This window comes from Falco rusticolus, chromosome 1 (assembly GCF_015220075.1).
Source record: "Falco rusticolus isolate bFalRus1 chromosome 1, bFalRus1.pri, whole genome shotgun sequence".
Lineage (NCBI taxonomy): Eukaryota > Metazoa > Chordata > Aves > Falconiformes > Falconidae > Falco > Falco rusticolus.
The window spans coordinates 3,845,097-3,867,419 of record NC_051187.1 but is presented as its reverse complement, the minus strand read 5'-3'; the positions used below and the strand labels follow the sequence as shown (position 1 = coordinate 3,867,419).

General features: G+C 46.5%; 1 protein-coding gene across 1 annotated transcript in view; it reads right to left on the bottom strand.

The window, feature by feature from the left end:
* Positions 1-69: 69 nt before the first annotated feature.
* Positions 70-22,323, bottom strand: part of CACNG4 (calcium voltage-gated channel auxiliary subunit gamma 4) — a 43,460-nt gene continuing 21,206 nt past the window's right edge. The window contains exons 2-4 of the mRNA XM_037405150.1: positions 10,444-10,527; positions 5,313-5,453; positions 70-4,477 (exon numbers count right to left, since the gene is read on the bottom strand). Coding sequence (XP_037261047.1) covers positions 3,939-4,477; positions 5,313-5,453; positions 10,444-10,527 — 764 coding nt within the window. The 3' untranslated portion in view covers positions 70-3,938. The remainder of the gene's footprint in view (positions 4,478-5,312; positions 5,454-10,443; positions 10,528-22,323) is intronic.

Here is a 22,323-nt window from a genome sequence, read left to right as displayed (position 1 = left end):
AACACAGAAATCTCAGCTCAGAGAATCTGGAAGTTAAAAATCTATATACCTTTATCCACACCAAACACATACATTTAAAATGGTTTATTTAAAAAGTAAGGATTAAGTACATTATACATGGTTGTGACTATACCAGTAGAACTGAAGCACAGTGGAAATAACACTTCAGAACTGCAGACAGAAACGGAGCCTCAAGGGACATGATATATTAGCCCTTGCGGGTATGTGATCCATACAGAAAGTAAAGGAAATATAAAAATAGTTTATTGTTAGTTGTATGGGCATATGAAGTGATTTCTCCTTTGACTCCTATTGAGGAGGACAAACTAGGAGGAGAGCGCTGACGATAGACCTGAAACTTTTGTTTTTCAGAAAACCGAATCTGGTCTGATAGCTGGTTTTTCGGTCTGCTGTTACAGTGTGCTATAGGATAACACCAAAAGACTGATTATCGTTAATGGTATGATGATGATACCTGCAGGCCTTTTTGAGAAACGGGGGCTCATTTGTTTGGTGCTGTCCAGGGAAACCAGAGAGATGTGGAAGAACAGATGATTATTTTTTTTATTTATTTATTTTTTTTTAACTGTGACTGAGTGGTTTGAAAGTCTGAGCACAAACTAATTCTGTAGAGAGAGATCAGCCATGAAGCAAGACACTGTTCATGGGCAGGTATGCTGCAAATTTCTCAGTTTTGTCAGAATCAGGTTTTCCACAGGAAAAGACTGATTTTTGGAGGATTTTTTTTTTTTTACTGGAATTGTCAAATGAGACGATTATTTTTTTTGCTTTGGTTGCACAAATTACTGCGCTGCAATTTGATGTAGACCATGAGTTTTAAATCGCAGCCCCCATTCTCCCACAGGACTAAAACTCTTGTCCCTGGTATCTCCCTGTGCCTTTGTTCCCTGTCCAGACCCCGTATCCCATGAGCATCCCATGAATATTTCCCTGCTCCAGCTCTGTTTTTCAAAGATGCCTGCTGGAGCAGGAGCGGATGCTCTGGCTGGGAGCGGAGCAGGGCATCGCGCCCAGGAGAGCTGCTGTAACCAGCCCAGCTCCGGGGCAAGGCGCTCCGGCAAAGCGGGACATCCCGAAACGCTCGGCAAGACTTTCTTTTTTTTGCTGATGTGGCATAAAAACACTGCAGGTGCCTCTGCAGGTCTGACCCGGGCTGTAGCAAAGCCTCGGACTTTGGCTGGCATCACATGGTCGGTTGGTTTTAAACACGTTCACTGGAGAAAATGAGGATTAAAAGAACAAAACGGACGCGTGAAGCAAACCTCACACTGTCAACTTCCAGTTCAATGTACATGGGTTTAGAAAAACAGCCTATATCTAACTCCTGGTTTTAAAGGGAATGGTTTTATTCTTAATTACAGTAAACACGGATGAGGACTTATTTCTAACTATTAGTTTATTAACACAGTGGGAAACAAATAGTTCTGGGAAATTGCACTTGAAAAATACATCGACTATAATTAGATGTAAATTAATTAGCACTTAGTATGACACACTAATGAGACAGAAGGTTTTTTTTTTCATTGCAAACTTCTACTTCTATCATAGCTAATCAAAGTATTTTAATATTACGAAGTCTCAAAAAGTAGGAAATAATTTATTGTTTGAAAGCATAAAGATTCTTGTAAAAAAAACCTTTCATCAAGAACTTTTAACAATTTTAGAGCTCTTTTATGTTGTCCTAGCCGAAAAGTAGGTAAAAAAGTTTTCTCGTCTGCCTCTGAATTTTTTTTTTAAAAAGCTTGTGTAACATCTTTCTCCATAGTGTGTTGATACAGAAAGTAGCACAACATTTTCTACTTTTAAATCGTTCCCATCACTCTGTTCGCTTTAGCTGTCAGAGTTCAGAGGTTTGAAAAAGGATCCCAGCAGAGTTTTAACCTGAATGGAAACTCTTAACAAGCAGGGATGAAGGCTCCAACCCACCTCTGCCAAAATAACGATGCTGCTCTGTGAGGCTGAGGGCTGGGCAGAGCTGAACAGCAACTAGGGGAAGACTTTTGCTTAAAAATTGTGAGAATTGTGTCTTGGTTCTTGCAAGGAGAGAGGCTTAGGCAGGGTTTACCTCGGGGGGAGAGGAGGTTCAACTTGCTTTTTGGGATGTTAAGGCAGCTCCTCCGGGATTTCCCCAGAGGACTTGGTTCCACCAGCTGAAAGCCTCGTATCCAAACCACCACCGAGTCACAGGCGCCGCGGCCATCGCCGGGTAAATTAAGACTAAAGAGGTTTTAACAGTTTGGCTGAGATCACCCACCATCAGTGAGCCAAGCTTTCCAAATCATGATTTATTTTTTTTCTCATCACCACTTCTCTAGTCTTCTGGTAGCAAAGATTTTCTAGGCAAAGATGACGGGTATATTCAAAGGAATCTACAGGAATTAGATGCTCCTCTCCCGCTGCACCTGATCCATCCACGGGGAATCGGGCACCTCCCTCATTCTCATATGGCTTGGTCGAGCGGTCACTAAGATCAACGTGAGTACTGCTAAATTAAATTACCTTTGAGTCAGGCCCTCGAGATTTGAGATTCCAAGCCTAAGTGTAAAAATTGAAAGCAGGAATTTGAAGGGGAAAAAAAAAAAGTATTTCAGACCTTTTTAGAAACATATGGAAGCAAAGGGTACAAATTAGTTCCCCCCTTAGGTGATGCATAGAGTTTTCTGTGGGCTCTCTGCACGTAAGTAGATTCGTCATTACAAAATAAATTAAATTAGGTCGAACCATCATTTCCATCTAAAAGCAACTATACCTTGCACCATGCGGCACTTATTCATAATAAAAAGAGTTTAATAAATATCTCATAAACGGTGATTCTTTTTGTTCTATTTTAAAAAATACAAAGTTGTCATCCGTTCTGTTAACACTCAGTTCCCGTTGCTGCAGGACGTTTTGCTAGTCCGAACGTATTAGCTTCTCGTTTTCTGACGCACATTGCTTAGATATCTTAGTTTCCAGTAGCGTTAGTGTTGCACTTGTGAAGCAGTAAGGAAAACAGGAATGCAGTCGCAGGGAACTGGCGGCTTCGCCTGCGCGGGCCACCCCGGCTCAGCTCTGCTTCTCCCTCTTGCCTTAAGTAGTCTATAGGGGCTCCTGACAGACAGCACTCAGCACCTTGCCGGATCAGGCACTAGGGCTAGTCAAAATGAGAATTCAAGTTTTCTAAATGTTAGGCAAGAAATGATATTTGCAAATATGCTCAAGTCCCACCTGTTTCAATCCTTCCCTTCCTAGGTGTTTCAAGATGCACCCACCCTTCTCTCCCCCACCTGCATTGCCCTGAGGGATGCCTTATGCCCAGGAACGGGAGACCCCCTTACCATCCCATCAGGGAGTCGGCAATGCTCAGTACACGGGTGCTCTACGGTTTCAGTAGCACAGGTCAGTTTTACAAAGTGTTGCCTTCAAAAATATTTCCTTTTTTTTTCCCTTTTTTTTTTTTTTTTTTTTTTTTTAAAGAGGCAAAGCTTATGCTGTGTCAAAGGAAAGTGGCTCACTTGATGAGTAGTTCGCATTCATCCTTGGACTTGGTTATAAATTATATTTGCAAGTCTGTATTAAGGGATCTCAATATTAGAAAAAAAAAAAAAGTCATACAATTTTTCTGTAATCCTTTAAAACACACCGGTGGCAAGTCCTTTGTAGTTTCTCCAAGACTTTTTACACACCACAAAAGTGCAGGAACATGAACGGCCTTCATCTCGTGACACCAAGAACTGAAAGAAACAAACTCCGAATAGCTTCAAAAAAAGCTATGAGCATGTAACATCTTTATGTTGGTCCAGAGGATCTCCACTTGCTACCTCAGCACATGCCACAGTTAGAGAGGTGAGAGGGTACTTCAACATCGCTCCTTCTCTTTCATGACAGATCCATTCTCTTTCAATATTTCTTTAAAAAGCGCCAGGAAGGAAGGTTCTTCAAACAGGCGTCGTTCTCCTGTTGACCATGTTGACATGGAGTCCTTCCTTAAACTCCTTCTGAAGGAAGTTGTGAACCTGCAGAAAACTGGCTTCTTGGTCTGCGTTGTAGCTGGCGGCCGTTGTAACCTTCAAAGGCTCTCTGGAAAGAGTGTACATGGAAATTTCGTTCATGGGAATGGTGCTTGCTATCTTCATGCCAACCGGAGAAATGTCTCTAGATGGAGAAGGCTCTGTAGATCGAGAACTGGATCTGGACCTCCGCCTCCTGTACCTGTAACTTGGCATCCTGGCATAAGGAGAACTGGAAGAAGTCTTAAGGAATTCCCTCTTGGTCTTAAACCTCAGCTCTTTGTTCTTCTCGATATAAATGTTCACAGCCAGAACACCTATGGTCTCGGCCACGATAAAAGACAAGGCTCCAAAATAAAAAGACCAGCCATAGTTGTAATGGTTCTTTTTGTCCTCATCTCGCTTGTCACTTGGGTCACCTGCGTTGCTTGATATGTAGACAATGATCCCTATGATATTACTTAGTCCTAAAGACAGAAAAACATAAATCAGCGGTTATGTGGCTGGGAAGATCAAACTCAAGCCACATTACTTTCTGGACCTGAATCGTTCAAAGATTATGACCAGGAAATTTTATTACATTTATTTACTCTTTCATTTATCTCAAGATTTCGTTCATTCTTGAAAAACAAAGAACAGATCCACATCCGGGTCACGTATGCTCACACGGATCCCAAAATATCCAGCAGGATTTGTTCCCTTCATTGCCACAGCGGGAAAGAAGTATTATATGGGAGCTCACTAACATTGTTAGTGGGCTTCTAACATTCAGGATAATAATAAAAATAAATACATTTTGAGCTCAGGGCTATGGCTGTTCACCTTGATCAAGATAAGTTCTCATCCACCTTACTGAATTTTCATCTAAATGCAGCATGCTTAATCTCGGCTTCAGGGAAAGCTATTGACAATGTGGCTGACTCTTTCAGATGTTTCTAGTGTGAAAAACGGGCTCACCTATAACAGGTGAATATTTTTCTGCCATCGTATAAAAGAAAAGGGCCCTGGATGTAAGAGATGCCTGATTCATCTAATGTTTAATACATTTTAAACAGTGTAAAACCTGCTTGTTACTGAATTTAGCTTCCTGGTTTTCAGGAAAACCGAAAGCTTTTCTAGAATATACTTATTGTAGAGCTTCAAAATCCTATTTTTCTCTTGAGAAATTTGCTTAGTGTGTTGTTGCTCATGCCCTCGATCCAGGAAAGGGGTAAGGCACAGAGCTGCCGACAGGCTTAGCCGCCCTTCTTTCCAGTTTAGAAAGGCAGCACTTCCGAAGGACTCAGTTTAAGGAGAACATACCTGCTGCAACAAAGAGAATCCCAGCGCTGAGAATAATGTTGTTTTTGCTGTTGTAAATCCTTCCTGCTCCGACACAGAGTCCTCCCAGCAACAGCAATATTGTGCTTAGGATGGGGAACACACTGGAGGCACGGACAATGCCTGGAGGGAGAGCCCAGACAGACAGGAATCATTTCAGATGCTCCTTGGGTGCAAGGGTTTGTAACTGCCAGAGTACCACATCTCAACTCCCCCCCCCCCCCTCCGGGCTTTTGCTGGAATGATCACTGATTCTGCATCTCTGGGCACGTTTTTGGGAGCCAAGGCCACGCGTAGGCAGCCAGTGGGACACTGACACTCTTAACTAAGTTCACTAATTTGAGCCTTCTCCTAGGAAGCCCAGCGTTGTTGCCATCAGCTGATGCCACCGCGTACGGAACGCTTCTGGCAGAGCATGCGGGAAGTGACAGCAAGATCCAGCATCACGCGGGGAACAGCAGTGAAAAATTCATGAGCTGGCTATGAACCCTGCGACGTGGGGGGATGGCCTGAGTGGGGGGACCGGCTCCTCCACACGTGCACAAGGTGAGCAAATTACACCTTGGGAAGCCCGCGGCATCCGCGTTCCTGGGGAGCGCAGCTAATAACCCCTTTTTCTTTTGATGAATATTAAGGACATTGAAACCTTTCCGATTTCTGAGGAAGAAATTTTAACAAGTGCATCTCGGATGTTTGTGTTTAGCTTCCTGACAGCTAAGTAGAGTCATTTAAGATTCTGTATGCTTTAGTCCATTCACCAGTGTGGGCTATAAATTCCCTGAAAAAAAAAAACCCAACAACCACCACTTCAAGCTGGCTTCCCGAGTCAGGTCACCCCAAGAGTAAGCAGCAATCAAAAGGGAAGTGGCAGTAAGGGAGTGAAAGGGCTGAGAAAAAATAAACAAGCACAAGAAGAGAGATGTCTGTACTATAAAAACCGAAGGGGTAAACCCTGGCAGGCATTCCAGAGAGGCAGAGTGAGGAACGGAGTGATGTTGTTATAGCCAGTGGATTTTTTTGGAAGAAGGGGAGATAAGGTGCTTTGGAAAACAGGCTTGCCCTGGGGCGGGGGGCCGTGGCAAGGCAAAGGCGCAGGGGGCAGCCCAGGAGGGTGAGTGGGTGCCAGGCCACGGGGAAGCCCGAAGAGGTGCCCCCCCCGCCCCCCGGCACACGGGGGGGCTGAGCGCAGGGAGAGGAGAAACCCACCATCTGGCCCGACTGCTGATGCGGTGCCGGCAGCACCGCGGTCCCTCCCGGGTGCCATCCTCCTGGCTGACACGCACAGCGAGCGGCGCCTGCTTCCCGAGGAGAAACAGCCAGATGTTCCAGCTGATGCTTTCTCATTTTACTTTTGATGGCTGTGGCGTTCCCAACTTAGTGAATCGCTTCCTAACGATTCCCCTGGTAACTGGTGGCAAAACTCTGCTGACTGCAAGAGGGACAGGACTGGGCATTTCGTAACGGCATTGCAAAGCCCCCAGGAGCCCCCGCTATGGGCCCAGCCTCATTAGGATGGTGCAAATGTAAAATAAAAAAAGACAGTCCCTGCTTGGGAGGCTTATGCCTGTATCGATTTGAAACAGCGAGAAAAGTCCGTCTCCCACCAAAAACTAGCAATGCCGCTGCATGTGTCCTTTACAGACGGGGCATTTTCTGGCTGGATCTAAACCCAATTCAGACAGACGCATTACTATTCAGACAGCGTCTTGCAGGAATTGGCAAATCCAAGTAGTGAGGGTGCAACGTCTTTAATCAAAAGCCCACGGGGTGCTGAGAGCCCGTGCTGTTGTCCTGGGTGTACCCACGTGTGTGGGATGAAGTAACAGTACTTCGACTTTTGGGTCAGTTTTTAGAGTCAATTAATTATTAAAACAAGATTCAGCATCTGTCTCTGGGCTGCTGGATGCGGAGGCACCCCAAATCCTCATCTGTCTGTTAGTGTCCTGGCAAAAGGCAGCACGGGCTTAAAATCTACCGTGGCCCACCCTTTCTGGTTGTGTCCTGTATTTTACGGCCATCCTATTTATAATGATTTCAATTAAATCAAAGATCTTTCCTAAAGTGCTTCAGTGATACCATCGGAAGGATCTTCCCAGACACACCAAGTATAGAGGGTGGGTTGTTCTACTTGTAGCAATAATCTCCAGAGAGAATTTTTCTGTAGCAGGTAATTAATGTGAAGAGAAACAAAACACACAGTGTTCTCTTCCTGTAAAACTCTACAGTATATTTTTTGATACAACATACACTTTTAGCTCTGAAATTTAAAAGGATGCTCATAGGTACCATGTAGAATTTACATATGTCTCCTGATAGTGGTAATAAAATGGCAGCACATCAAAAAACATTAGGGCAATCTGGATTTTGCTTTCTCCCCTGCTTTTTTTTTTCTTTTTTTTTTTTTTTTCTTGTTTACCGTCCTGTCTGTTTGCATCGGCTGCTCTGCACCGCTATGCGTTGTGACACCTCCTTCGGTGAACCGCCGCAGCGCACCATGCTGCTGCTCCCCACGGGGCTCTGCACCCCAGTGTGCTGCTTGTGCTTTTTTTCTTCTCCGAAAGGCAGGAGCCAAGCCAACGGCTTTAAAAAGGGGACGCTACAGCACGCAGGGAAGAAGTGCGTGAAGGTGTAGACACGCCCGAGGTGCCCAGTCCCCCTCCTCATGGCTGTGCTTCTGCACCGCAGCAGAGCCCTGCCATCCTCACGCAGGCAGCGAGGATGAGTATGGTTGAAATCCCCCCTTCTGCCAAGGGGGGGGTGGATGTGCTTCGTGCTGGCTCGGGGCAGCTTGGGGGGCGGCTGCAGAATGGCAGGAGCGGAGGGAAGCCAGGGCACATGCGTGGGTGGCAGCCCCGGGGACGTGTGGGCTTCCCATGCACGGCAGCGATCCCGCGGTCGCTTGCTGGGGCTCTGCACAGACATGGGAAGGGCAGCGAGTCAGGCACGCAGGTCGGCGTGTGTGGTCACGGGGATGGGCCCCTAGGAGGGTCTTGTTTGAGCTCCTCTGCAGGCGTGCGCTGGCACTGTGGCTGTTGCTTGCTTGGTTTCACAGGGAGCAGCCTCAATGCCAACAGGGCAAAATCCAAACTCCTGCTCCTACCTCATCCCAGACCCAATTCTCCTAAACCCAGTCTTTTTTTCACTGAATTCAACAGGGTTTTGAACCATCGATTCTGTTAGAACCACCACGTTTACGTTTATCTGAAGCCTGTGTCAGACTGGCCCCTGTGGAGCAGGCTGAGACCACTCGTACTGCTCTTTCAGAAGATGCACACAGCGTTGGTCGCTTGTCTATGCCAGACAGGTGAAATAAGGGTTACGCCCGACGTGGCCCTCTGAGAAGCTTGTGCCCAGAAATGGCTAAAAAGCACAGTGAGTGACAGAAACAGCCGATTGCAAAGGTGTTGCACAGAGGGCAACACTGGGACGGAAGGGCTCACGTCTCTGGAACAGGATGCAGATACCCTCTTGCCTTAGACAATGATTCGGTCCCCATTACATATAGGGATGAGCTCATCTCTCCTGGATTTAGGTCACAACCTTTCAGTAATCTCTAAATCAACCGTATGCATTTTAAGTGGAGCCGCAGGTTTTTTTTACGAAGGTTAAAGTGAAGGAGTCCTGTTTGTGCCGAGTGCGGGAGAACGAGCTCTCCTCTGCTGGGGGAGCTGCTCCAGGCCGATTCTGCGGAACACATAAAGGTTGGACCAACTGGTTCTTAACATCTGTACTTAGTCTCCTTTGAAAAAGCTTTTAGGAACACCCATCACAAGTAGCCTTGCAAACAATTCACCAAGCTCTTGCCTTACTGCGGAGCCCGAGACTGTCTTCTCCCTTCTCTCCAAGCGCTTTTATCAAGATGCTACTTAATTCCTCTTTCCTTTACAGTCCTTTTGCTAATGACGTTTGTTTCCTAAAGCTGACTCGGCATCAATTTAACATTAGTTCCAAGGCTTTGTATGAAAGATAAATGCAGCTGTGCTCACACTCTGCTCGCCCGCCTGCGCCTGAGCACTGAAATCACGTCACCCGAGCGCTGTGACTGATCTGAATTGACAAGAGTAAAGATGAAAAAAAAGCTGGGTTTTCTGGTAAAACATACTTTTCGTAAATTTTGTTTCTCTCTTCTTGTCTTAACAACTGGAAGTTGTTTTCCAGTAGTGAGCAGAAGGGCAGAGCGGTTCTCTGAGTGGTGTTTCAGGTAATTAACAGCAGTGTAATTGAGAAGTGTTTTGCCTCGCCGGGGGTTTCAGCCAGCAGCGTCACTCGCTGCTCCCTGAAGGTTTCCCAGCACCTTGTGAACTGCGGTTCCTTCTCTGGTAAAGGGCACTGCTTTCAGCTTGGCTGCTCAGAATGTTCAAAAGCAACAGCTAGGCAAGGTGTCCTCTGGGGAAGGGGAAATCTGCCTCAAACTTTGCAGGATTCATGAGGTTTCACGCTTGAGTTCCGAAACTTCCCATCAGCTGAGCGAACGCTCATCTGGAGGAGATGAAACCCTTGCCCTTCTTTTGAGCAACTGGGCTGGGGTACGGAACGACTTCTGTGGCTGGTTGCAGGCCAGCCCAGAGCAGCAATGGCTGGCTGGCCACGCAGGGAAGCCACAGCCTGTGTTTTGCTGAGATTTTGCTGTTAGCTGCAGAAATTTCAGCTTCCTTCCTACAGTGCAGCAATTTCACTGCAGGGGGAGGTGGCTTGGCAGCTGCAAAGGATGAGGCTTGCATAAGGGTTGAGTTTAAGCATTAGGAAAAGCTTCCTAACGGGCTGGAACCCACTCCTCAAACCTGCTTTGATGCACTTATCAGATAAATACACCTTCGCCCATCCGGGAATAATAGATGTAGTTTTCATCTGGAAATTTTCCATATAATGTTTAAAGAGTAACACGGGTGTCCCCCTGGCTGAAGAAAACCCTTGAAACGGGGGTCCCCAAGGGTCACAACTGCACCATCCGCAGCGTGAACTGGACATACATCACCACTGCTCTGTGCAACCCAGTTTGGGCCAGTCTCTTGCCATGAATAAGACCTGGGTGGCACTCTACAGTAGAGGCACCCAGGGAATTCCCTCTGGCCTGCCTGGTAAACCTGTGCATTAGGGGTTACTGTTCACTTACGGAGAAGGTATTCTGAGCTGTCGTGGTCATAGTCATTATCTTCAGGGAAGTGGTTGATTCGGAAGCAATGTCCTTTGTAGATTCCTAAATGAAAACAAAGCAAACATGACACATAAGGAATAGAACCAGGTAGATGCGCTTCTGCCAGCTCTGTTTTATTTCCTTTCCCTCCCAGGCTGTTTAAGTAAATCATTTGTCTGTAGTGTTGGTCACTGGGGTTTTTTATGCCATCGAGAAACCACCTCTAAGGTCACGAATCTGGGGCAGATTGGGCTGAAGGCCAGCTGAAGGAAGGGAGAGCCAGGATTCCTGGGCTCTTTTCGCCAGTCTGCCACTAATACAGTTCTCCTGAGTTTTTTTAACCTCTCTGTGCTTTACTTTATCAATGCCGTGCTTATCTTACAAACATACTGAATTCACAAAGCTGCTTTTTGTGCCTGGAGCGACTGTCACTCTGGGTCCCTGCTCTGTGGCGGGGGCTCCGTGGCAAAGCCAGGTGCCAATCCAGCACCCATCACCCCTCCCGTCTCATCCCGAGGGGAGCGCTGGCTTCCCTTATCAGAGCCGGTAGATGTTGAACAGTCTGAGGCCTCTTCAGGTACTCTCTAGGCTTTGGAAAACAAGTCCATAAATCTCCTCCTGCTGCAATTTAAAGCCACATGTCCCCCTCAAGGTTGGCTCGGCTTTTAATGGCATATTTGTTTAGTTAACCGGGAGCCTGTGCAGTAAGTCAGGGTGCGAGTGTGCGCTCCTGATACCTGCAGGAACAACGCCAGAGGGGGCGAGGTGAATCCCTCGGTCGACCAAACAAGATGAGGTTCGGCACTTTGTCCATCTGCATAAAGCTTTAATTAGTATTTTGTATTATCTTCTACGATGGTTATCCATAGCCACATCCAGGCTCGGCTGCAGCTGGGGAGGTGCTGCATGGCGAGCTGCACGGGGACCTCCCCAGAGAGCGTACTGCAGGAGCGAAGCCCTGAGGTGCGACTCTGCCTTGGTGCTTTCATTATTCATTAACCAGCGCTTTCATGCTCAGGAGCATCCATCACCCAGGATGAGTTATCCTCTGCACAGGAGCTGCGGTGCTTACAGCTCAAGCTGGCAGAAGGATTTAAACCCCACCAGTTAATACTGCTTTAACAGAAGCACAGCTGCAGTCTGTAGGATATAAATGTGGATTTATTTCACTACCTATTACCGATGATTACAAAGATCTCAAAAGAATTACTAATCCGGAGGATTTAAATTGCACCCTGTGAGTGTCAACTGCAGGTTTGCTACTGTGTGTTTAATTCCTCCAGTAAATGATGTATCTACTCTAATTGCGGTAACGGCTCAGGCTTTCTCAGCACAGCACTTCAAAGGCTGTGAACAAGAAAGTGGCTGATGCCACATCTGGAGGTGACACACCTGTCCTGCCTGCCAGGTGACGGGAGCGCTTCAGCTGGGACTGCTCCTGCTAAGCACCTCTGCCCATGCCTCCCTCTGTTTGCCATCAGCTGGCTTGTTGCTCCTGATGGCTCTCCAGCAGGGCTATCCAAAATTCAGATTTTAAAGATCCCGGTGCTTATTTTTATGGCAGTTGACACAATGAAACTAATTCACTCCCAGCATAACAGGGCCTTTGAGACTGGATGGTCATTTCTTTGAGTCTCTCTGTTATGGCATGCCAGTTCAGAGGCAATACAGAGTATGATTTTTATCCTCTCCTATTGATTAAGGAAAAAGTATCAATAGTCTCCTCACCCTAATTTCCTATGGAAATAGGCTTTTCAGTGACTCTGTGCTTTTGTGCGTATAGGTGGGGCCGTCTCTCAGCCTGGACGTATTTCTGCAATAACTTTTAAGGTAGTTGGTTGAATTCAGCCAGAGCTGATACAACAGCAGAAGCATCACAGGGACCTGAGCTCCCACAGCTTCCACGCAGACAGGCAGGGGCATCAGCAGAGAGCTCCATCCGTGGAAAGCTGCTCTGGGAACCTGCACGTCCACGGCATGTGGAGGTGGGCAACAACCCAAACTGATGTCCTGCTTCCAGAGTTAAGAGACAAGCCGTCTGCAGGGCTGGAATGCTCCCCAGCCTCTTGTGTCTGCAGCACTGATGGACTGATGGAGGGTCTGACCCCTGTAGAATGGCCTTACATTATCCAGCCTCAGCAGGAGCTTCCCTGAGGCCACGCAGCCATCCCCTCGCCATCCCTTCCACTGCAGGGCTGCCAGGCTGCGGCAGGACGGGGCGCGCCGGCACGAGCAGCGCCTGCGCTCTTCCTCTGCTATGGCTGGGACCTGCAGCTCCTGCTGCTTAGATCTGGAACCTTCCACACGAGAGAGTATTAGCAAGTCCAGCAGAGGCAAAAAAAAAGAGGATAATTAGTCCCAAACAGAAAATTCTAGGTAAGCTTGAGAGTTCCTTTCTATTTCCAGTTTTTAGGAATTCCGAGATTGGTCATTCTGGCCAACTTTTTATAGAAATAGCAAATGACTGTGAAATTTGGACCTGTACCAAAGCCTGGGAACCCAAAATATTCTTCCCAGTATTTCTGCTGTACTTCAGAGCACAGATATTGGTTCAGGGTCCTCTCTAGTGCCTACAGGATTTGATAGCCGCTAACAGCAGCAGGCTGGATAAATGTTTTCCATAAACTTCACAGGTGTATCATAACTCAGCAGCAGCTTATTAAACTCTCAGTGAAGCCTGAAGTTGCTATCAAGAACTCTGGTGATCTGTCGGGTACTGAGGGCTCTTTTAACCCACAATGTATCAGAAACAGAATATTGCCAGGAAATGTAACAATACCTTTTTTTATTGCATAATGACGGACTTCAAAACTCAGATTTGGGAAAAACTAACACTAGCTGGGTAGAAGCTACCGAAGCAGTGGTCAGCTTTAAAGGCACAAAGTTTGACTTGTACTTAAGCATGAAAAAACAAAAACAAAACGAAGATTTGGTGACATACCCAGCTCCCCGCCCCAGCGTGCGAAGCAATGCAAAAGAATAAAAGCCATGAAATAGAAGAGGTGCCAGAAAAGGGAACGCCTCAATTCCATGCAGTAGCAACCACCCTGCAGCATCTGCACAGGGTCCGGACTCCTCAAAGCTCTTCTCGACGGCTTCACAAGGGGATGCCTCAAAGAAACATGCAGCCAAAGGCGGCCACTGGGCCATGCTCCAGAAGGCAGACGTGGGCCACTTCCACACCAGGATGTGATGTGGAAGAGAGACTTCCTTCTTCACTTGAGTATGGGGCTGCAGTCCCTTATACCCTTGGGAGAGGGAGATGGAATATTTATCTCCTACTGCTGTACCCACTAGAGAGAGATAAATAAACTGCAATCACTGCCTAACAGATACTAAAATATTGAGAAGTACTTCTGGATATCTCTTGAGAGTAAGCCATAATATCCCACTGAGATGCTGTGAGTATTATTCCTTTCTTTGAATGATTACTGATATGTTTTAAATGATGCTTTTAGAAATACAAATATTATAAGGCCTTTTTTCCCTCATAATAATAACATCTTTGTTCTGAATTTTGAGCTAGGACTTCAGGATCTGAGTTAATGATAATGCAGAGGCAGATTTTTGGAAGTGTTGCTGATGGTGTAAGGACATTTCTTCCCCCCCACTGGTTACAGCGGGCATTGAAAAAGTAAAAATTGTTTCTGACTCAGTTTTACTCTATGTTCAAGGGCTTCTGTGACAAGGTTAATACTTGCCAGTCTCACTAAGTGTTGCTCAGATAACTGTAATTACAGTGTGATGTACTCAGATAATGTGATAAGGGAGGCAACTGTAGTGCCTAAGTGAAGATTAAGCTTTGTTTTGGGGTTTGAGATCTCAAAGTACATAGAGTTTTCATCAGTAAATCAAAGTAGTGATCCTAAATTCTGATGACATACTACCTTCTCCTTGCTCTTTCTCAAGCAATCCTTTAATAATCCTGCCTGTACCACTGCAGAATAGTTCGCTGAGGGGTTAGTTTTTCATGACTGAGAGCGATGGTCAGTGCTGTAGGATGCAAACACTTGTTAACTTTGTTTGTGGCCATGCACTACATGATCACGTTGTTGTTGGCTACGTCTTCCCAACAGCCGTTTCCCGTGGTTAGTATTTATCAGTGACATCATTCCCTGATGCCCTGGAAGTGTTTGCACAAATCGGCACTGGAAGAGAGAGCATTTAAATCTCGGACAATATTTGCCAAGGCAGGCTGTACTTTTCTCCCCGCCCTAATCTTGAAAGCTATATACAACAAGATCTTCCCGTAACGTTAGCGTTCAGTTGGCATTTAAAGCAGGTTTCCACCATGCAAGATGCTAGCAGCTCTGCAGCAGAGGACCCTGTCTGCGGGGGACATCCCCTTACACGAGCTTACAGGAGGCGATATCTGATAGCAGCGGTGGACATGGGGCGAGCCACCACCTCCTTCTCCATCAAAGCTTGTGCAGCGCTATTGCTCGATTAACTACTTCATCTTCCAGCCCTCTCCCCCACCCTTGTTGGTGACACTATGCAGTAAGACATCGGTTTGGGGGCTTGGTTGAGGAGCCTTTCTTGTTTTCTCATTGGACACCAGACACCTGCGACCTCCTTGGATCAAACTCATCCCTGCCAACGTGCCGCATTCTTGTAGCTCTTGAGCAGCTACGGATACCTTGTGTGCACACATGCACGCTATTAATAGAGTGGAGCAGGGTTTTCTCCTGCGGGGGTTATACGGATGGAATGAGTGCTATGAATGTCAGCGGCAGAAGTGGTCGTACGGCTACAGCAGTTACCTGCAGGCAGGTAAACATGCCCCATAATTGTCTAGCCTCAAATCCTCCAACCAGCTGATTTCTTTCTGGCAAATGTGGGTCTTCTGGGATGAAGATGTGGAAGGAAATGATTTTCAAGATCATTTGACAGTAAGTGCTTGCAGGTACAGGGAATACAAGTTGCAAGGAGCTGCCTGTATATTAAACATGAGACAATTAGTAAGGAACCACGGGAAACGTGGCCTGATGCTTCCACTCATTGCACCTATTCTGTGATTAAATGCTGTGCTTCGGTTCCAGCGCAACCGTTAGCCCGATTTACCACTACCCTTGGATATCTGAATGTTTAAATGACAAATTTTCAGAATATATCAGCACAGGGAAGGCTGACTGACAGATAGCATCACAGACAACAAGAGAAGTGTGACATGCAGAGCAGGGCTGTGGTAACAGCAGTTATCTGAACACAGTGTCCATCCGAGCATGGCGTGTGGGACAGGGTTTCCTTAATGGCATGGCTTTGCGCTTCCCTTATTTATAGTAAGTGAGGGTGTGCCAGCGCCGGACTGTGCCAGCAGAGAAGGGAAACAGTTTGGGTTTTTTTTTTCCTTAGGAAGATTTCTCTGCTGACAAGTTCTGAAATCCTTTGCTGCGTGATTTGAGCAATAGTGAGCAAAGGAGATCAGACATGCCAAAAAATGTTTGTCTACGCAAAATTTAAAGCGTGGAGCCTATCTGTGCACTGCGTTCATTTCTTTGATTTTCCACTGGCACAGCTCCCCTGTCTCCTGGACTGACACACCGCAGCGAGCGCAGCCGCCCAGTTAACTTTCTTTTCTCTTCATTCCTCTCATCGCGAACTAACCCTTGAAAAGAGGAATGGGTGATGGACCTCCTCTTACTTCCAGAACCTGTTTCCTGGTGCTGATGGTTGAACAGGGACTGTTGCAGTCCTGAGCTCCCCACTCAGGCCACAAGAAATAGCATTAGGTGTTTTCATCTAACTTGGCACTTTCTACGTTAAACAGTCCTGAGCTCGATGCTTTGTCTCCTGCTGTTTGCTGAGAGTTTCACCAGCCTGTCCTTCAGTTACCTGAATGAGCACAGCCCCTGTGAGCCTCCTCCAGAGGACCTTTAATGCTGTCATTATAAAAGAAATCATGAAGTATTGATGCAGATCATGTGCAAAACGCACCCCATGTGAATCTGCTACCCCGCATTGCTGCTGTAACACCGCCTTCATCGCCACGGAGGATGGAGCCAGCAAAGAAGCCTCAGGAGGTTAAACACACGTTTATTGGGTGTCTGCTTTGAGAAAAGTTTGGCTGTTGTGAGAGCCTCACGAAGCTGGAAACTTCAAAGCAGAGGCTGTTTTTGAGATGGATGCTCTCTGACACCCCCTGAGCCCTGCCAGTCCAGGGAATATTTGTCCATATGACAGTTTGTGGTTTTGTTTCATCCCGAAGGTGAATTCAATGAAGAGCCCTGCTAGTACCTGGGGTCCTCTACAGGTGTTGAGGCAGTGAAACAATAATCATTTATTTTTCCTTGTAAAACTCCTTTCCTCCTTCCTCCGACTTTCATCTCGTAGCTCAGATTTCACTTGTCTCTCGTCGCAGGGTGCTGAACTGCCTACTCAAGGGCCAGATCCTGATTTCAGTGCGGTGGACTCTGATCTGTCTCACCCAGTAACAGTGATCTCAGAATCTGGTCTTCTCCCTTTGCTCCCCCTCTACTTTCCGGGCAAAAAGAAAATGATTTTAAAATGTTGAAATGTATGAAATTTGCCCCACTTTCTTCCTTAGGAGCTGTCAGCTGTAACAAACCCTTTGGGTTCTTCTTTTGATCTATTTTCAATTGTCTGGTGGGCAAAGAAAAGCTCCTCCTCAGGTCTCTTATTTTCTTATCTTCTGCTGTGACGTGAATTTCCCCCTTTCCCAGTACCCCCCCTCCGCCGCCTACAGACCCTCCGCTGCTCCCAGCTTTCTACCAGTCCCCTCAGCGCCACGTGAGTAACCACCGGTCGCTTTTACTGCCTGCTCCAGCTTACTCCTCTGTAATGTTTTTCAAGGCAAAACACCTTCGCGGTGTGTTAAACACCTCACGAGGGCTCAGAGCGCCCGGCACCAGCGGCGCCGGAGGAGACGCACACTGGAGCAGCTCGCAGCTGCTTCTGCCCACGCACTTGCAAATGAGCTGGTGCTGGCAGGGGCTCGCGCTCTGCTGTCACCCTGGCCTTTATTCTTAGCACTTGCCATTCTCTTCAAGACCAGCAAAAGCACGTTTTCTCTAGGAACAGGTCTCAGTTTATCTTGTCATTTGACATGCTCAGTCCCACCATTAACCTCGCTTCACTTCTTCTCTGGCCTTCACACAGTGGTTAACGCTCCCTCCTGTATTTATCATAGATTTTCTGTGAGAGAAGGGACTGTCTTACACCACCGCTCTCAAGTATTTGCTCTAGGACATTAGAACCCACTTTCCTCGACTTGCCTGCGCTGTGGCAGTGCCTGGTCTGATTGCCTGTGGCCCTCTGCAGCCTCTCCTCGGTGCTCCTCTACAAAGCCCTCTCTGTTGGAAGCAGAGGCAGCTCGCAGCTTCCCCTTTCACCATCTCCCCGCAGAATGAAGGTTGTGTTGCTCGACTCCTTGCATGGCTTTTTTCTGCCGTGGTCTCAGACCGTAGTGGAGCTCATGCTCTGCATTGCAGAAGAGCCACCTCCACTGACGCGAGTGCCAATTTCACAGCCGTAAAGAGCAACCAGCCAGGTTCCCGCTTGGGCAGTCTGACCTTCATGTCATGACCCACCACCCTTTTCTCTTCCAACACTCTTGAATTCCCCGTGGCCCAGATGTGGTGCCTTAGCTGTTCTCCTCCAGTATCTGTGGATGCTCACCGCTGCCTGAAGAAGTTAGGCACATGGGAGAAGATGTATCTTGCTTCAGTGGTGAGGAAGGCTGCTGCTGGGTGGCGACTTCTAGTTTTGGCTTGAACCATTTTACTCTTCAAGCAGTATTATTTTGGCATGCTGCAATCCAGGACCTAACACCTGAATGCTGTTTTGTACAGCCTGGCAACACATCTTCAGATTCTGGATCACCTACACCACGAGGCATCCAGGGAAATGCTCGCAGAGGCTCGGTTGGTTGTAATTCGCGTGGGCACGCACAGCCCTAGCAGCCGACCTCCTGTTTTCAGCTGGGCAAATATCATCAAAGATGTTGTGCACGTGTATTTCTGTGTAAGAAATGAACAGATGCAGAAAAGATGCTTGCCAAAGATGACTTGAAAATTCTATGACAGCCTTTTATTCCATTATAAGATTTTATTGGAGACCTTGAGTGATGTTAGAAAATCCATGGCTGCGAAACTCATTTCCCAAAGATTCACCTCACCTGCACATCTGGGAGCTAATAAAACACATCACAGTGTCTGGCTGCTGTCCTTTCAATCCTCTTCAGTCATTGCAAAACTGCTGCCAAGAGTACTAAGTGTCCTTGTGCTACCACAGTGAATACCAATGGTATCAGGGAAATGCAGGACAGCAGCGAAGCCGGTAAGAGTTGATTCTACGTTACCTGTTGTTTTGAGCTACTTAATTTCCATTTTCTTTGAATGTTCCTCTCATAAACCAGATAGATAAAAAGATAACTGAGGTTATTGAGCAACACTCCTATCCTTTTCCCACCTGCCTTTCCTCGGCCAAAGCAGATAAAATAGCGTGCTGCGTTATTCCGCCACCACGGCTCAGGCATCCCCCGTAGCCTCTCCGTGCGTTCCTACTACCATTTGCAATTTGCTCCTTATTAACCGTGTCTTCTTGTGCTGCTGCTTGGATGGCAAAGTGAGGGAAATTTTGGGGCGAGAGGTGTGTGCCTGTGGCTTGTTTTAGCCTTTCTTGTTCTCGTTTATGGAGCTTATTGAGGGAACAGCTCTGTGTTTTCTAGGAAGAAACCCTGACGCACTTCCAGCCCTGATGTTCAGTTTGCATTTTGTAAAGCATCTGCATGGGGAAATAGGGGCAATTCCTCAACCTGCCTATGACTTGATTTTTTGGGGGCAATGCTGGCGACGCTGCTCGAGGAACATTTTCAAGTCAGAGATAAGTTAGCCCTGCCACGGCGAGCGAACGTTCCCATGCCTGGCTCAGTCCCAAGAAACTGTCAGCGTTTCTAGTTGTCACGAGGTTGTTAACTCACTTCTCTGTGTCTGCTTTTCTATCTACCACCAACGGCCCACGCTTGCTGTGTTCTGCCTTCACACCTCGTCTCGTCCTGCATCTTCATGCCGCAGTCCTTTATCCCGGCAGCCCAGAAGTTTGGCTCATCACTCAACTCCATACTTTGCTCTGCTACCACTTTGCCAAAGCTGTTGCTGGGTGGCTGATATAATCATCCTTGTCCTTTTAAAATAAATTTGGAGCTTGGCTAGAAACCTCCATTAGAGTTCTGTAGTTGGCTTTTCTACTTTGGCTGAAATTGGTCTAACACTCGAGGAGTTGGTGTTGGCTTCTCAGGCAAGCATCTTCACCCATCACAGCTTTGAACTGAAGGTCATTCTCCAACAGCTTTCCAGCTCTTGCTTATATTCTGGTCCAAAATGCCTTAATTTAAAGCGGTACTTTAGTAGCCAGCAGCGCTTTTGGCACAGTGTGTCAGAGACTAACTCGTTATTCACAGCTGTAACTACACAGTGGCGATCGTCGCTCCAGCACCTCAGAGAGCAGTGGGAAATAAGCTGCGGTGGCCTGTATGCTAGCCAGGATTCAGGTATATATTGATTTGGACCAAAATTACCTTTTTCTCCCCCCCATTGTTCTTGACATATTGTTTCCTGACATATTCACCAGTACAAAGACTGCTCATTCAGGCAGGCTGCTGCCAGTCCATCATAGAATCCATAGACTTATAAAGACCTTTAAGATCGTCAAGTCCAACCGCGAACCCAGCACTGCCAAGGCCACCGCTGACCCATGTCCCTAAGTGCCACATCTACAGGGCTTTTCAATCCCTCCGGGGTGGTGAGTCAACCACTTCCCTGGCAGCCTGTTCCAGTGCTTGATAACCCTTTCGGTGAAGAAATTTCCCCACCAATCATCATGAACGGGCTGAAATGCCAAATTGTACCGGATGCAGTTTGGAGAACAGACAGTCATTTTGCCTGATGAAGCGTTCATATGCTGTAAAATGACAAATTGTGTTTATTTTCACACTGTCAAACTGTGCTGTTTTCCTGTGCTAGCACAATTGGAATAGAGTTTCCCTTAAGGGATAGTTTGGTTTTTATCCATATGGTTTCCCTTACTTCAGCAAGTCATCAGTTCTCCCTCATTAACATGGTGATCAACCAGGGCTTGATGGTTTTACCTCTTATGATCGCAGCACGTCTATAAAGCCTGTATTGTGGCTCGGCGCTACCTGGGGGAGGAAATTTAAGGAAATGGACATTCACATCTCTTAAAAGTCCCTACTGAGTTTATAATATGAGACATAGTCATGGTCATGCCTGGGGAATGACTATAGTTCTCGAACTAGATGAAACATACCCAGTACAACGTGAGATGCTTTGTCCCCTGTATCTTCTGCCACTTCAACTTTCATACATGTGCCTTCTCATTCTTAATTCCTACTTTTAGACCCTCTTAAATTGCCATTTTTTCACGTTCCTGAAATACCCTCATTTCACAACAGGTAAGGTTTGCAGTTGTCATATCACAGTCTAAAATTTAAGAAACAACTCTCCAGAATGAGGACCTGGGTGGTCCTTGGGGATGTTTGGGGTAACATGCACAGGATGCGCTCGGTCTTCTTATGTAACGGAAAAACCCTCCAGATCTAGGCAGTAGAAAAATGGTTCATATTTTCGATACTTCTTTGAGATCTCATGGTGTAGCAGAAGCTTACAAGGCATCACCTTGTAATTTAATATATATATATATATATACACACAGATATATATATTTAAATATACATTAATAATAACAATAACAATAATCATAATAATAATCTTCATCATCATCATAATCTCTGCATAAAATGAATTATTGCCTGCTCTAATAGCAGGAACATCTTCAACCTGACATCTAGAACTGAACTCTTTCTTTACAAACCTTCTTTTGGCTCACTTATGCACCACAAATTTTTTCTTATGAAGAAAAAGCAAAGGTTACACTAGAAAGTAGTGATATAGGACCTCGCTAGTTAACTGATGGGGATTGTGCAGGATATTTGGGCACTCCTGCAATCTTGTAATGATTCCATGTCTCTTCAATCCATGGTGATTCATCATAAGATGACGGCATTTAAAAAAATAGTTGGATATTGAAGAAGCAATAGGGAAATTTCACTCCATAGATCATCTTAATTGAAGAGAATGTTTGTGGTATGTCTGTCTTCATAACGCAGTGACCTTGAGTAGGATCTGCAGGCATTTTGGAGTATGTCTTCCTCATTCCTATGCCAGCTTCTTCAGTTATACATAGAAGCTGAACCTCTAGAGATTGATCATGCACAACCAGTGATGCGGGACCGAAACAAGGCAGATGACATCGGGGAATCTAAAGGTGAGGAGAAAGGGGCATAACTGCCGAGCCCTGCTGATGGCTGGATTTGGGAAATGCAAGGCAAAGGTTTAAAAAATCATCTGCATGATGTATTAGTGGAAGAAGACACTCCACTAGGAGAGGTTAGTGCGGTGCGTGTGGTCTAGTTGAATACTCAGGGCTGATGTCTAACCTTGGGAACAAACAACAGCGCTGCTGGTTAGAAAGAATAGGGTTTGGTATGAAAAAATGAAGGGAACAAAATTATTTTGCAAGTGTAATATATCCTAGAAGAAACGATAAAGGAAATATGAAGGACTTTAGCTTGAATGAGAGTTACTACTGATCTGGTTATCCCTGGTTTCCAGCCGAATGTGCACCCCGTAAGGTGCCAGAGCCTCCCGGGGGGTGCAGATGCTGGCAGGCTCGGGTGCCTCGCATGTTTGGTGGTGGAGGGTGGCTTGGCAGGACGGCGTGTCCCTGGCTGCGGCCAGCCTCCCGTAGGGGCTGGGAGGGGAAGGCAAAGGGTGAGCAGCTCGGGGGGAGGAAGGCAGAGAGCAAGGTGAAAAAGGAGGC